The 14,486-nt window shown below is 41.6% G+C and overlaps 1 protein-coding gene across 5 annotated transcripts; it reads left to right on the top strand.

Moving 5' to 3' along the window:
- Positions 1-34: 34 nt before the first annotated feature.
- On the top strand, positions 35-13,042 carry ndufaf6 (NADH:ubiquinone oxidoreductase complex assembly factor 6). 5 transcript variants are annotated; one of them, XM_020498006.2, is made up of 9 exons: positions 92-333; positions 658-761; positions 5,459-5,592; positions 5,916-5,972; positions 6,068-6,170; positions 8,920-9,053; positions 10,416-10,517; positions 11,748-11,804; positions 12,568-13,042. In XM_020498006.2, exons 1-9 carry the CDS (start codon positions 143-145, stop codon positions 12,694-12,696), a joined length of 1,011 nt encoding a protein of 336 aa, XP_020353595.1. In that variant the 5' UTR covers positions 92-142; the 3' UTR covers positions 12,697-13,042. The 5 variants fall into 5 exon arrangements, with proteins under 5 accessions (XP_020353597.1, XP_020353595.1, XP_020353598.1 ...); XM_020498007.2 differs by having other exon boundaries at positions 95-333; positions 658-757; positions 5,459-5,581; XM_020498010.2 differs by having other exon boundaries at positions 98-333; positions 5,459-5,581.
- The last annotated feature ends 1,444 nt before the right edge of the window (positions 13,043-14,486 follow it).

Raw genomic sequence — 14,486 nt, 5'->3', positions numbered from 1 at the left:
ACTAACTTGAGACAAATACTTTACCTAAAACGAGTGTTCTGTATTTAAAAATACAACAGAAAGCGGAACACAAATTAAATAGGGAGGAAGACTTTTGTTGCGACACAAGGTAAGGGTGAAAGTTGAAGGGTATGTTGTCAACATGGCATCTGGTATTAGTGCAAAGCATGGATTATTAACCACAAAATGTTCGGTGTTTCGCTCACTCCAAAGAAAGATATTGCCACACGCTATTTGCATTCAACGACCTACAGAAGTGAAATGTCTACGAGCTTCAACAAACTCGACTATAGAGTCGCAGCACAACGAAAAATACTGTATCGATATTGTGAGGTAAGCAAGCCAACTTGCTAGTTAGTTAAATATGGCTCTAAATGGTATGACTTGCAAGCATCCTTCTATGCACAAATTGCATGGGCCCTCTGTGACTGGCTACATTGTCCAAATGTTCCTCAATGAAATGCTTTGAAGAGAATTGGACTTTCACTGTATATACTGAATTGAAATGGAATTGACCCCAACCCTGGCTAGTTGTTTGTTTTTGTTACGTGTGTTACTGCATCCAATGTTTTCATTGTGAAGAAGTTAGTCCACCACTAGCATTACACTTGACTTGTTTTGATTAACTTGCCTGTGTTCACTGCCTTGTTTCCCCAGGTCTCGGGACTATGACGGTTTTGTGTCCTCCCTGCTTCTCCCTGAGGATGCCCGACGCTCCTCACTGGCCCTGAGGGCCTTCAATGTCGAGCTGGCTCAGGCAGGTATTCCAGCAAGCTCAGTACTGAGTACCCTTGACTTGTTCTACATTTTGTGTTACAGCCTGAATTCAAAATGGAATATTAGCAGGCTTCCAGCCCACAGAGAATATTTTTTAAATATTTAAATATCACTCATCTTAACACAATACTTCATAATGACAAAGTGAAAAGATTTTTTCAAATGCATTTAAAATTAAATACAGAAATATCTCGTTTACATAAGTATTCACACCCCTGAGTCAATACTTTGTAGAAGCACCTTTGGCAGTGATTACAACCCAGTCTTTCTGGGTAAGTCTCTTAAGAGCTTTGAACACCTGGACGCAGCCACCACCATGCTTGCAAATATGAAGAGTGGAACTCCGTGACGTGTTGTGTTAAATATGCCCCAAATATAACACTTTTTATTCAGGACATAAGGGTAATTTCTTTGCCACATGTTTTGCAGTTTTACTTTAGTGCCTTATTGCAAACAGGATGCCTGTTTTGGAATATATTTATTCTGTACAGGCTTCCTTTGTTTCACGCTTGTCAATTAGGTTATTATTGTGGAGTAACTACAATGTTGTTGATCCATCCTCCATTTTTCTCCTATCACAGCCATTAAACTCTGTAATGGTTTTAGTCACCATTGGCCTCATGGTGAAATCCCTGAGCGGTTTACGTCCTCTCCGGCAACTGAGTTAGGAAGGACACCTGTATCTTTCTAGTGACTGGGTGTATTGATACACCATCCAAAGTGTAATTAATAACTTCACCATGCTCAAAAGGATTTTCAATGTCTGCTTTTAAAAAAAAATTGCCATCTACCAATAGGTGCCCTTTGCGAGGCATTGGAAAACCTCCCCGGTCTTTGTGGTTGAATCTCTGTTTTAAATTCACTGCTTGAACTAAGGAACCTTACAATTATCTGTATGTGTGTGGTACAGAGATGAGGTAGTCATTCAAAAATCATGTTAAACACTATTGCACACAGTGAGTCCATGCAACTTATGTGACTTGTTTAATACATTTTTAACCCTGAACTTATTTTGGCTTGCCATAACAAATGGGTTGAATGCTTATTGACTCAATACATTTCAGGTTTTTATTTTGTATTCATTTGTAAACATTTAGAAAAACATAATTCCACTTTGACATTATGGGGTATTGTGTGTAGGCCAGTGACCAAAAAAATCTCAATTTAATCCATTTTAAATTCAAGCTGTAAAACAAAATATGTAAAGAGTTGAGGGGTGTGAATACTTTCTGAAGGCGCTGTATGAAGATACAGTGGAGAGAACAAGTATTTGATACACTGCTGTTTTTGCAGGTTTTCCTACTTACAAAGCATTTTTTTATCATAGGTACACTTCAACTGTGAGAGACGGAATCTAAAACAAAAATCCAGAAAATCACATTTGTATGATTTTTAAGTATGACATAAGTATTTGATACATCAGAAAAGCAGAACTTAATATTTGGTACAGAAACCTTTGTTTGCAATTACAGAGATCATACGTTTCCTGTAGTTCTTGACCAGGTTTGCACACACTGCAGCAGGATGTTTTGGCCCACTCCTCCATACAGACCTTCTCCAGATCCTTCAGGTTTCGAGGCTGTCGCTGGGCAATACGGACTTTCAGCTCCCTCCAAAGATTTTCTATTGGGTTCAGGTCTGGAGACTGGCGAGGCCACTCCAGGACCTTGAAATGCTTCTTATGGAGCCACTCCTTAGTTGCCCTGGCTGTGTGTTTCGGGTTGTTGTCATGCTGGAAGACCCAGCCACGACCCATCTTCAATGCTCTTACTGAAGGAAGGAGGTTGTTGGCCAAGATCTCGCAATACATGGCCCCATCCATCCTCCCCTCAATACGGTGCAGTCGTCGTGTCCCCTTTGCAGAAAAGCATCCCCAAATAATTATGTTTCCACCTCCATGCTTCACGGTTGGATGGTGTTCTTGGGGTTGCACTCATCCTTCTTCCTCCAAACACAGCGAGTGGAGTTTAGACCAAAAAGCTATATTTCTGTCTCATCAGACCACATGACCTTCTCCCATTCCTCCTCTGGATCATCCAGATGGTCAATGGCAAACTTCAGACGGGGCTGGACATGCGCTGGCTTGAGCAGGGGGACCTTGCGTGAACTGCAGGATTTTAATCCATGACGGCGTAGTGTGTTACTAATGGTTTTCTTTGAGACTGTGGTCCCAGCTCTCTTCAGGTCATTGACCAGGTCCTGCCGTGTAGTTCTGGGCTGATCCCTCACCTTCCTCGTGATCATTGATGCCCCACGAGGTGAGATCTTGCATGGAGCCCCAGACCGAGAATGATTGACCGTCATCTTGAACTTCTTCCATTTTCTAATAATTGTGCCAACAGTTGTTGCCTTCTCACCAAACTGCTTGCCTATTGTCCTGTAGCCCATCCCAGCCTTGTGCAGGTCTACAATTGTATCCCTGATGTCCTTACATAGCTCTCTGGTCTTGGCCATTGTGGAGAGGTTGGAGTCTGTTTGATTGAGTGTGTGGAAAGGTGTCTTTTATACAGGTAACGAGTTCAAACAGGTGCAGTTAATACAGGTAATGAGTGGAGAACAGGAGGGCTTCTTAAAGAAAAACGAACAGGTCTGTGAGAGCTGGAATTCTTACTGGTTGGTAGGTGATCAAATACTTATGTCATGCAATAAAATGCAAATTAATTACTTAAAAATCATACAAATGTGATTTTCTGGATTTTGTTTTAGATTCCGTCTCTCACAGTTGAAGTGTACCAATGATAAAAATGACAGACCTCTACATGCTTTGTAAGTAGGAAAACCTGCTAAATCAGCAGTGTATAAAATAATTGTTCTCCCCACTGTATATGCATATATTGGAAATGATGATACTATAATCCTCAATGGGGTGGTCATACACTGGGGCAAAAAAGTATTTAGTCAGCCACCAATTGTGCAAGTTCTCCCACTTAAAAAGATGAGAGGCCTGTAATTTTCATCATAGGTACACTTCAACTATGACAGACAAAATGAGGGGGAAAAAATCCAGAAAATCACATTGTAGGATTTTTTATGAATGTATTTGCAAATTATGGTGGAAAATAAGTATTTGGTCACCTACAAGCAAGATTTCTGGCTCTCACAGAATTGTAACTTCTTCTTTAAGAGGCTCCTCTGTCCTCCACTCGTTATCTGTATTAATGGCACCTGTTTGAACTTGTTATCAGTATGAAAGACACCTGTCCACAACCTCAAACAGTCACACTCTACTATGGCCAAGACCAAAGAGCTGTCAAAGGACACCAGAAACAAAATTGTAGACCTGCACCAGGCTTGGAAGACTGAATCTGCAATAGGTAAGCAGCTTGGTTTGAAGAAATCAACTGTGGGAGCAATTATTAGGAAATGGAAGACATACAAGACCATTGATAATCTCCCTCGATCTGGGGCTCCACGCAAGATCTCACCCCGTGGGGTCAAAATGATCACAAGAACGGTGAGCAAAAATCCCAGAACCACACGGGGGGACCTAGTGAATGACCTGCAGAGAGCTGGGACCAAAGTAACAAAGCCTACCATCAGTAACACACTACGCCGCAAGGGACTCAAATCCTGCAGTGCCAGACGTGTCCCCCTGCTTAAGCCAGTACATGTCCAGGCCCGTCTGAAGTTTGCTAAAGAGCATTTGGATGATCCAGAAGAAGATTGGGAGAATGTCATATGGTCCGATGAAACAAAAATAGACTCAACTCGTCGTGTTTGGAGGACAAAGAGTGCTGAGTTGCAACCAAAGAACACCATACCTACTGTGAAGCATGGGGGTGGAAACATCATGCTTTGGGGCTGTTTTTCTGCATAGGGACCAGGACGACTGATCCGTGTAAAGGAAAGAATGAATGGGGCCATGTATCGTGAGATTTTGAGTGAAAACCACCTTCCATCAGCAAGGGCATTGAAGATGAAACGTGGCTGGGTCTCTCAGCATGACAATGATCCCAAACACACCGCCCGGGCAACGAAGGAATGGCTTCGTAAAAAGCATTTCAAGGTCCTGGAGTGGCCTAGCCAGTCTCCAGATGTCAACCCCATAGAAAATCTTTGGAGGGAGTTGAAAGTCCGTGTTGCCCAGCAACAGCCCCAAAACGTCACTGCTCTAGAGGAGATCTGCATGGAGGAATGGGCCAAAATACCAACAGTGTGTGAACCTTGTGAAGACTTACAGAAAACGTTTGACCCCTGTCATTGCCAACAAAGGGTATGTAACAAGTATTGAGATTAACTTTTGTTATTGACCAAATACTTATTTTGCACCATAATTTGCAAATAAATTCATTAAAAATCTTAATGTGATTTTTTTTATCTCATTTTGTCTGTCATAGTTGAAGTGTACCTATGATGGGAATTACAGACCTCTCATCTTTTTAAGTGGGAGAACTTGCACAATTGGTGGCTGACTAAATACTTTTTTGCCCCACTGTATGTCCAATACTTGTCCAGAGCTACGTGTTGATGTTCAGGCATCCTGCTATTGAAGATAATGCTGTTATGGCAAGAATAACACATCAACCTATAGACCTAGATATGAACATGGATAACAGTGAGGGAAGGGTCTAGTAAAGCAATACATTTTTTGTGCAACTCTATATGCCTAACAGTTTAAACTCATTCAATGAAGTCTTCTGAAAGGGATTGAGAAAACCCTCGTTTTTTGTTTCTCTCCAAGGTGAAGGACTCTGTTTCCCAGAAGACTATAGGTCTGATGCGGATGCAGTTCTGGAAGACTACAGTGGAGGAGATCTACAGGGACGACCCCCCAGTGCAGCCTGTCAGTGCAGAACTATGGAGGGTCTGTCTGAAGTAGACATCTTCTGTTTTCATTTTCAGTGCTGTATTTTCAACTGCGGCTATTACAGTCGCCTGTATATCGTTTGGACTTTGCATATAGCCTGGTTTCTTCCTAGGTTCTGGTCTTTCTAGGGAGTTTTTCCTAGCCACCTTGCTTCTACACCTGCATTGCTTGCTGTTTGGGGTTTTAGGCTGGGTTTCTGTACAGCACTTTGAGATATCAGCTGATGTAAGAAGGGCTTTATAAATAAATTGTATTTGATGCATAGCATTAAACATAGTACACATCCATTGGAAAAGCTGTTTTAAACATCTTCAAATATCTCCTTTTGCAGGCGGTGAAGAAACACTACCTGACAAAGAGGTGGATGCTTAGGATAATCTCTGAGAGAGTAAGCAAATGTTGCATTTTAGGTCATGGATTTGTGTGGATTCAATTCTAGTTCCGTTTAATTTATTTGATATATGTCTCTACTGTTGCCAACAGGAGAAGGACATGGAAGACCGAGCTTATAGAAACCTCCAGGAGTTGGAGGCCTATTCAGACAATACCCAGTCCTCACTACTGTACCTTCTTCTGGAGAGTTTAGGTGAGCAGGTGTATGTGTGTTTTGTGCTTGACTCCACTGACTGAAGAGTGTACAGCATGTGCATTGTTCTGTTCCTGAGGGGGGGACTTCCCAGTGTTCAAGTACCTCTTTTAGAAATGATGAGGATCGTGCTTGCCAATGCAGCACATTGACTAAAATGAGAAAGATGAGAATTGCAGCCACCGACTGGAACATTGCCGGGAACTTTTAATTGTGCCTTGTTTAATGATACCATGTCCGCCATGGTGTTACAGAGCGCTCTATGCATAATTGCACTTTGAAAATGCCATCAGAATGAATCAATATAGCCACTGATCTCCAGTAGATTTTTGTTGAAAGGCTGGACAACAGAAACTACCCATAATTTCCCCTCTACATGAAATGAATGACTGATTATTTTTAATTAAAAAAAATGTTTTAAACCTTTTATTTAATTAGGCAAGTCAGTTAAGAACAAATTCTTATTTTCAATGACGGCCTAGGAACAGTGGGTTAACTGCCTGTTCAGGGGCAGAACGACAGATTTGTACCTTGTCAGCTCGAGGATTTGAACTTGCAACCTTTCGGTTACTAGTCCAACACTCTAACCACTAGGCTATCCTGCCGCCCCATTATGACTCTGCTCCTTCCCTATTTGGAAGAATCCTGACAGGAACAGTCACATTATATTGTGGATGTACAGTGCATTCGGAAAGTTTTCAGACCCCTTAACTTTAACCACATGTTACTTTACAGCCTTATTTTAAAATGCATTAAATAAAAATGTTCCTCCTCAATCTACACGCATAATGACAGTGACATTATGCGCGTCATTAAACGTCCATATTTATTAAAACAAATAAACAGAAATGCCTTATTTAGATAAGCATTCAGACTCTTTGCTATGAGAGGTGAAATTGAGCTCAGGGTCATCCTGTTTCCATTGATCATCCTTGAGATGTTTCTCCAACTTGATTAGAGTCCACCTGTGGTAAATTCAATTGATTGGACATGATTTGGAAAGGCAGACACCTGTCTATATAAGGTCCCACAGTTGACAATGCATGTCAGAGCAAAATTGTCCGTAGAGCTCCGACACGTGATTGTGACATGGCACAGATATGGGGAACGGTACCAAACATTTCTGAAGCATTGAAAGTCCCTAAGAACACAGTGGCCTCCATCATTCTTAAATGGAAGAAGTTTGGAACCACAGAGGCTCTTCCTAGAGCTGGCCGCCTGGCCAAACTGAGCACTCGGGGAAAAGGGCCTTGGTCAGGGAGGTGACCAAGAACCCGATGGTCACTCTGACAGAGCTCCAGAGTTCATCTGTGGAGATGGTAGAACCTTTCAGAAGGACAACCATCTCTACAGCACTCCACCAATCGGGCATTTATGGTAGTGGCCAGACGGAAGCCGCTCATCAGAAGGCACATGACAGCTCGCTTGGAGTTTGCCAGAAGGCACCTAAAGACTCTCAGACCATGAGAAACAAGATTCTCTGTTCTGATGAAACTAAGATTGAACTCTTTGGTATGAATGCCAAGCGTCACATCTGGAGGAAACCTGGACAAAATCCCTACGGGGAGGTTTTCTGTGTCAAGGACTGGGAGACTAGTCAGGATCGAGGGGAAGATGAATGGAGCAAAGTGCAGAGATCCTTGATGAAGACCTGCTCCAGAGTACTCAGCACTTTAGACTGGGGTGACGGTTCACCTTCCAACAGGACAATGACCCCAAGCACACAGCCAAGACAACGCAGGAGTGGCTTCGGGACAAGGCTCCGAATGTCCTTGTGGCTCGGCCAGAGCCTGGACTTGAACCCAATTGAACATGTCTGGAGAGACCTGAAAAGAGCTGTGCAGCGATGCTCCCTATCCAACCTGACATAGCTTGAGAGGATCTGCAGAGAGGAATGGGATAAACTTCCCAAATACAGGTGTGCCAAGCTTGTAGTGTCATACCCAAATAGACTCGAGGCTGTAATCGCTGCCAAAGGTTCTTCAACAAAGTACTGCGTAAAGGGTCTGAATACTTATGAAATATTACATTTACATCAAACATTTCTGAAAACCTTTATTTGCTTTATCAGTATGGGGTATTGTGTGTAGATTGAGGAAAAAACAACAATTTAATAAATTTTTGAATAAGGCTGTAACGTAACAAAATGTGGCAAATCAAGGGGTCTGTATACTTTCCTGAATGCCTTGAATACAAAATAATGATTACTTATGCAGATTGTTTTATGACTTGAGAGGGAGACTTAGAAGCAGGTCCAGCTGTATTCACTTGCGCGATTAATTAAGTGGCATTTCTGCATCGCAAGTACCTGCGTTTCTGTCAATCATTTGCATGTTCTTTTGTGGAATGTCATTATTTTGTCCCCCTCTGCAAAGGAACCTGTCACACTTGTTCCAGTTTAATTGACTAGAAGAGACATCTGACTCAAAGCCTCAACCTGTTTCAAGTACTGGACATTCAGCATGAAAGCATTTCCCAGTTATTAATATCAAAGTGTGTGCACTTCATTGTTGTGATAAATGATGTATACAAGAGAACAGTGTCTGCTTAAGGTTTTAGCATGGCCCTAGTCAATCAAAAACAGTAACTATGTTTGAGGTAAACTAGAAGACAAATTGTTCTTGTACCTAGACAAAGTGTATTTAATACAATAGTTTATTTTTTTTGTTTTAAAAAGGGGTGCAATGTTTTAACTTTAGTTATTTTCTGCCTTCTCTGATTCCCTTTGTGTGTGGTGTTTTTTGTCCAGGTGTGAAAGATGTCCATGCTGATCATGCTGCCAGCCATATTGGTAAGGCCCAGGGGATCGTGATGTGCCTAAGAGCCACGCCCTACAACAGCAGCAGACGCAAAGTCTACCTACCTATGGACATCTGCATGCTGGTGAGTGACCATATCTGCAGCAGAGGTATCAAAATGATGACTTTCCTGCTAGTGACGTTTGGTACAGATGGGATGCCATTCCTGATCTATCTCAGGCCTTTGTCACATGATATTCCTGCTAGACCGGTTTGGCATTATCAACACAGTGAGGGAGTGTGTCACTACTCCAAATGAAGTATGCCAGAGGCACAGTTATAATGAAACCCCATGACAAATGCACTGGCTGTAGTTACAAGTCAAATTCACAGCTTTGTCTGATCATCTGTCAACAAGACCTCTGAGCCACAGCTGGAGTGACAGGGGACTGTGTGCAGCTGGTTTATGATGTGACATCAGGAGATGTTTTTACCCCTACTAGTCCAGTGTGTGTGACATTAGTGACCTCGTCAGGTTTGTGGAGGCCTCCAGGTCATTTGCCTATCACTATTGTTTTGGCACCTGGGGGCGCTATTGTAACATCATAAAGGTCTGAGCACAATTGAAGCTCCCTAGAGTTTCCCCCTACAGTCCATCTATGATTCACCCCCCCCCCACATTAAAGCTCGCTAAAGCCTGGTGGGTTTCCTCCACTTTCTGTGTCATTAAGGGACAGTGAGTGCTTTGCAATTTCCCAATTATTTTCATCCGGTCATAAGTTAATTGCTCTGGTCAGAAGCAGAAGGGACTATTGGTATCCAGGGGTTTAACTACTGCAGCCTCTGTCTGTGGTGATGTTACATTTTATACAGGCTTTGGCATTGGACCCTCTGTATGTTTGTGTTTTGTTGTTGCTCCCATTGCTTGACAGCAGCTTCTAGCTGAGCTAATAACTTGCAATACCAAGCTTCATTGTATTGAAGTTCCCTGACTTGATTGTTTAGTTTGTCAAGCTAACATGTGTAGCAGCATGTCTACAGACACCGACTGCCTTGTGTTTTTGGGCAATACAAATCTCCTTGTCCTCATATTATTGTTAAACTATATCAAACTAAACTCCTTATTTGTGTAATAAGATTCAGATTGCCCGTTATATAAATAAATATATATATTTATTTATATATATTTTATTTATTTATATATATATTTATATATATTTTTGCTGTCAAATTATCCGACTTCTACTCAGTTTCTAAACAACTTCTGTCTATCAGGGGGCTGACCTGAGGCCAACAGTTTAAAGGAGAAAGAACTGAGATCTGACAATCGCTATACATGCCGTGAATAATGAAGATCATTATTGGGAGCTTCACTTTATTCACCCCATTTAGAGGCCATATGCTCTCAGCATGAGCAATCGGTTCGCTCGGCTAGATTAGTGGTTTGAAGGAACAAATCTCTCCTGTGTGAATAAGTGGTGTGAACAAAGGTGTGTGTCACAACCAGCACAGAGCCTCCCAGGAGGACTTCATCCGAGGAAGCCGGGAACAGAATGTGAGAGACGTGGTTTATGACATTGCCAGCCAAGCCCACGTACACCTAGAACACGTACGTACCCTTATGAAATTAGGACAGTGTTCCTCCAATGTTATTTGATGGGCTGTTCTTGCTGAACAGATTTACTGCTTTAAAAACCCCAGTCTTCAATAAGATTTGATTCAATTACATCCAGTCCTGGTAAAAAAAAAAAATGGAGGGCTCTGACAGTTTGTTCTCATGTGCGTTTTTACAATGCGTTTTTTTTACCCGTACGACACACACACTACCGTTCAAAAGTTTGGGGTCACTTAGAAATGTCCTTGTTTTTGAAAGAAAAGCTAATTTTTTGTCCATTTTAAAAGAACATCAAATTGATCAGAAATACAGTGTAGACATTGTTAATGTTGTAAATGACTATTGTAGCTGGAATATCTACATAGGCTATCTACATAGGTGTACAGAGGCCCATGATCAGCAACCATCACTCCTGTGTTCCAATGGCACGTTGTGTTAGCTAATCTAAGTTTATCATTTTAAAAGGCTAATTGATCATTAGAAAACCCTTTTGCAATTGTTAGCACAGCTGAAAACTGTTGTTCTGATTAAAGAAGCAATAAAACTGGCCTTCTTTAGACAAGTTGAGTATCTGGATCATCAGCGTTTGTGGGTTCAATTACAGGCTCCAAATGGCTAGAAACAAAGGACTTTCTTCTGAAACTAGTCAGTCTATTCTTGTTCTGAGAAATGAAGGCTATTCCATGGGAGAAATTGCCAAGAACCTGAAGATCTCGTACAACGCTGTGAATGCCAAAGGTCTGCAAGGCTGTAATTGCTGCAATCGAGAATTCTTTGTTGAAAGCAAAGTTTGAAGGACACAATTTATTATTTAAATTAAAAATCATTATTTATACCTTTTTATATCCTCAACCTTTATAACCTCAACGTCTTGACTATTTCCTATTCATTTTGCAACTAATTTCAAGTCTGTTTTCCATGAAAACAAGGACATTTCTGAGTGACCCCAAACTTTTGAACGGTAGTGTACTTAATCAATTAACGTTGGTGACACTTGTAACTTTGTTTTATTGTGAGCTTTGAGTTTGTTTTTGTTTTTTAGTTTTGAGTTTGTACAAAAAAGGGATTGAAAAGAGAAGCAGTCCGAAATTAAGTAGCTACTGGTGTTTTATATGCGCGTCATTGATTTTGCATGTCTACAGACCTTAATCTGTTATAAAACAGATTATAGCTTTATTAGCCTGTGTTGGTCATTTTACTCAGTTTGAACCTTTGTCTCCACAGGCCAGATCATTCAGCAAGAACATACCAGCTTCTGCTTTCCCTGCCTTCCTCCAGACGGTGGGTGGTTGTTGTTATTATAAGAATGATTAGCATTTATTGGGTTAGGTTGTGGTCACTGTGACTGATGTAACATCATGAAAAGGGTCATTTTGTAAAGCGTTGACCAAAGACAAGACTCGTGAACTGATCTATGGGGCTTCTTTAGTCTTGGCACCAGGGAAGAGGCCAGGTCTGTGTGTTAGTTTCACTTCGTTCTCTTATCATTTGATTATATATTTTTTTTCATGAATCCTCCAATCAGGTTCATCTGAACCTAGGTAAGGAGGAGCAGCATCTGTTGAACGATCCTTTCTCCTCCTCAACCACCTCCCAATATCCTGACATGGCTGTCTAGCCTATCCCTCCCTACCATCACAGCACGCTCCCCATCAGTTTGCCAGACAGACCTTTTTAATGCTCCAATTTAATCGCACCAGACAGACCACCAAGGACTGCATTATGGGCTCTTATCACTGGCAGTCTGATTCCCACAGAGAAGGAGCATGAAAGAGGGCAATAAAGGAAGGGCAGAGCATATTAACCAGAGCCTTGAGAATGACGCAAAGGTGAAGAATTTGAGGTAGACCAATGCCCCGCATCGTGTGTTATGTTTTAAAGGGTGGATGGTCACAATGCGTCTAGGGCAAAGAGGAAGCACTTTCCTGAGCTCAGATAATGCTCACGCTAGCTACCACATGTAGCGAATAAGGACTGACACACACACACACACAGTGTGTTGATGCTGTGGATGCTGTTTCCCTCTTTCTGGCTGCTGTTCTAGGTGGTGCTGGAGGACTACCTTCAAAGGGTGCGGCGGGTAGACTTTGATGTGTTCCATCCCAGCCTACAGAAAAGAAACCCACTGATCCCCATCCAGCTTTATATTCGCTCCTGGAAGAAGACCTATTGACCTGTATGGTGGGACCTTATCGTTTGCCCTATTGTAATTTATACCAGGTTTAAACATCCGGTTTCCCAAAGTCCCGCTCTTGTATGTTGGTTTCTAAGTAGACCTATCTACAACAGTGGATTTCAAGAGACTCTTCCATCTATGATGTCAGCACTCCCCAGAAAAGGATTCTGATCTAAAACATGCCTCTGCCATCTAAACCAGTTCACCTGTGTTATTCCCTGTTGTAGACTAGACAGCTGAGGACCACAGACAGATTATTGTAAAGCAATAACTACAGTACTGGAGACTGAACTGCTGCCCTGATATATTGAGTATTTTCAGTAATAAATCATGTAGCCATGTTGGTCTGTGTTTTCTCTCCTTTTTAAAGCTTAAATAAAGATGTCACAACCATAATAACAGTAGTGTATGTCATTGTGAATTATGATGACATTTAAATCAAATCTAGAGCTTTTTACATGACTTAAGTGTAATTATCACTGTCATATTTGTGGAACAGGCTGTATACATTCACAACATAGCTTTTTACCAGCACAAAATTATATGTTACTGTTGCTCCTGACAACCGTTTATAGCCAAAGTAGGATGCAAGTGTGTAATTAGCATAGTGCTTAGTTTACCAGAGAATTTCTGCCTCCAGTTGATTGTTTTGATCTGGACCAGATGCCAGGTTGTGGAGTTGAAAAGAAAAGGGCCATTTTGAACAGTTTATATACGTTTAAGTTTTATTCCTCAAAAGCAGGAAACTCTAAGGCTTCACCTTAAAGAATGTCACAGAGAGGGCCAGGTCGTTCACCCAGGGTAGTTTTATTTATGAAAAATTATGTATTTTTCTCCCTGTTGTGAATCATTACAGTCAGTGTGTTCCAGACCCTGATGATGACCTCTTCAGACTAGGCTACCCTAGCCCTTCTGCCCTTAACAGAAGGGAAAGTCCTCCCATCACTTTTTTCTGGCTGGTCTCAATGATGCAGAGAGCTGTTGCATTCCAGGGATTCATTGGGTTCTATGTTCCCAAGCAACCCTCTGTGCTACTTCTGTCCCCTTAAGGCTGTTTCTCATTTATGCAAATCCCTGTGGCCATTCGTTATATCGATGTTTCATCCTACCATGGAAATCTTGATGCAGTCAATGGACTACTGATCAAATTAAGTTGGTATCATTCACTGGAAGCAATCCAGTAAAGTCCTGGACAAGTGCCATGTTTTGATGAGAAGGGTACTTTGTACTTCCAAAGGGAGAGACAGTGAGAGGGAGAAAGAGGCTAGAAGAGACCTAGGATCAAAGGATGTTTGATATGTTGGTTTATACCTTCACCCAAGATGAGCGAGCATTGTCACAATTTATCGATTTTTTTTTTTTTGTCGCCAAGCCTGTGACGGCCAAAATAAAATAACATGCACACAGGCAGAACTCAAATCAAATGCACCTTTTCTTTTGAACCAAGATGCCAGCAATGTGATGGCCAAATATGGTGTGTGATGGCCAGTCAGTTCTCTAGTACTACTACTGTCTCTTTCAGAGAGAGAACACTGGTATCATCCAAAGTGTTCTATTCCACATTGGTTCAGCGTCATTTCGTTTTATACACACATTTATTCAACCAGTGTGTGCCCAGTGGATCAGAATTAAACCAACTTGATTGTCACCTCGCCATTTGACTTCCTGCATTGTGCCGATGTGTCCTCTTGAAAACCGTTTGTTTAATAATGTAGGAATTATGACTTTGTTGAAAAGTGACTTGCAGTCTGAAGGGTGACCTATAATATGTTTAGGAAAGATGTTTC

Source organism: Oncorhynchus kisutch, linkage group LG13 (assembly GCF_002021735.2).
Source record: "Oncorhynchus kisutch isolate 150728-3 linkage group LG13, Okis_V2, whole genome shotgun sequence".
NCBI classification, from domain to species: Eukaryota; Metazoa; Chordata; class Actinopteri; order Salmoniformes; family Salmonidae; genus Oncorhynchus; species Oncorhynchus kisutch.
Note: the sequence above shows the minus strand (reverse complement) of the source record. Positions and strands in the feature narration are given on the sequence as shown.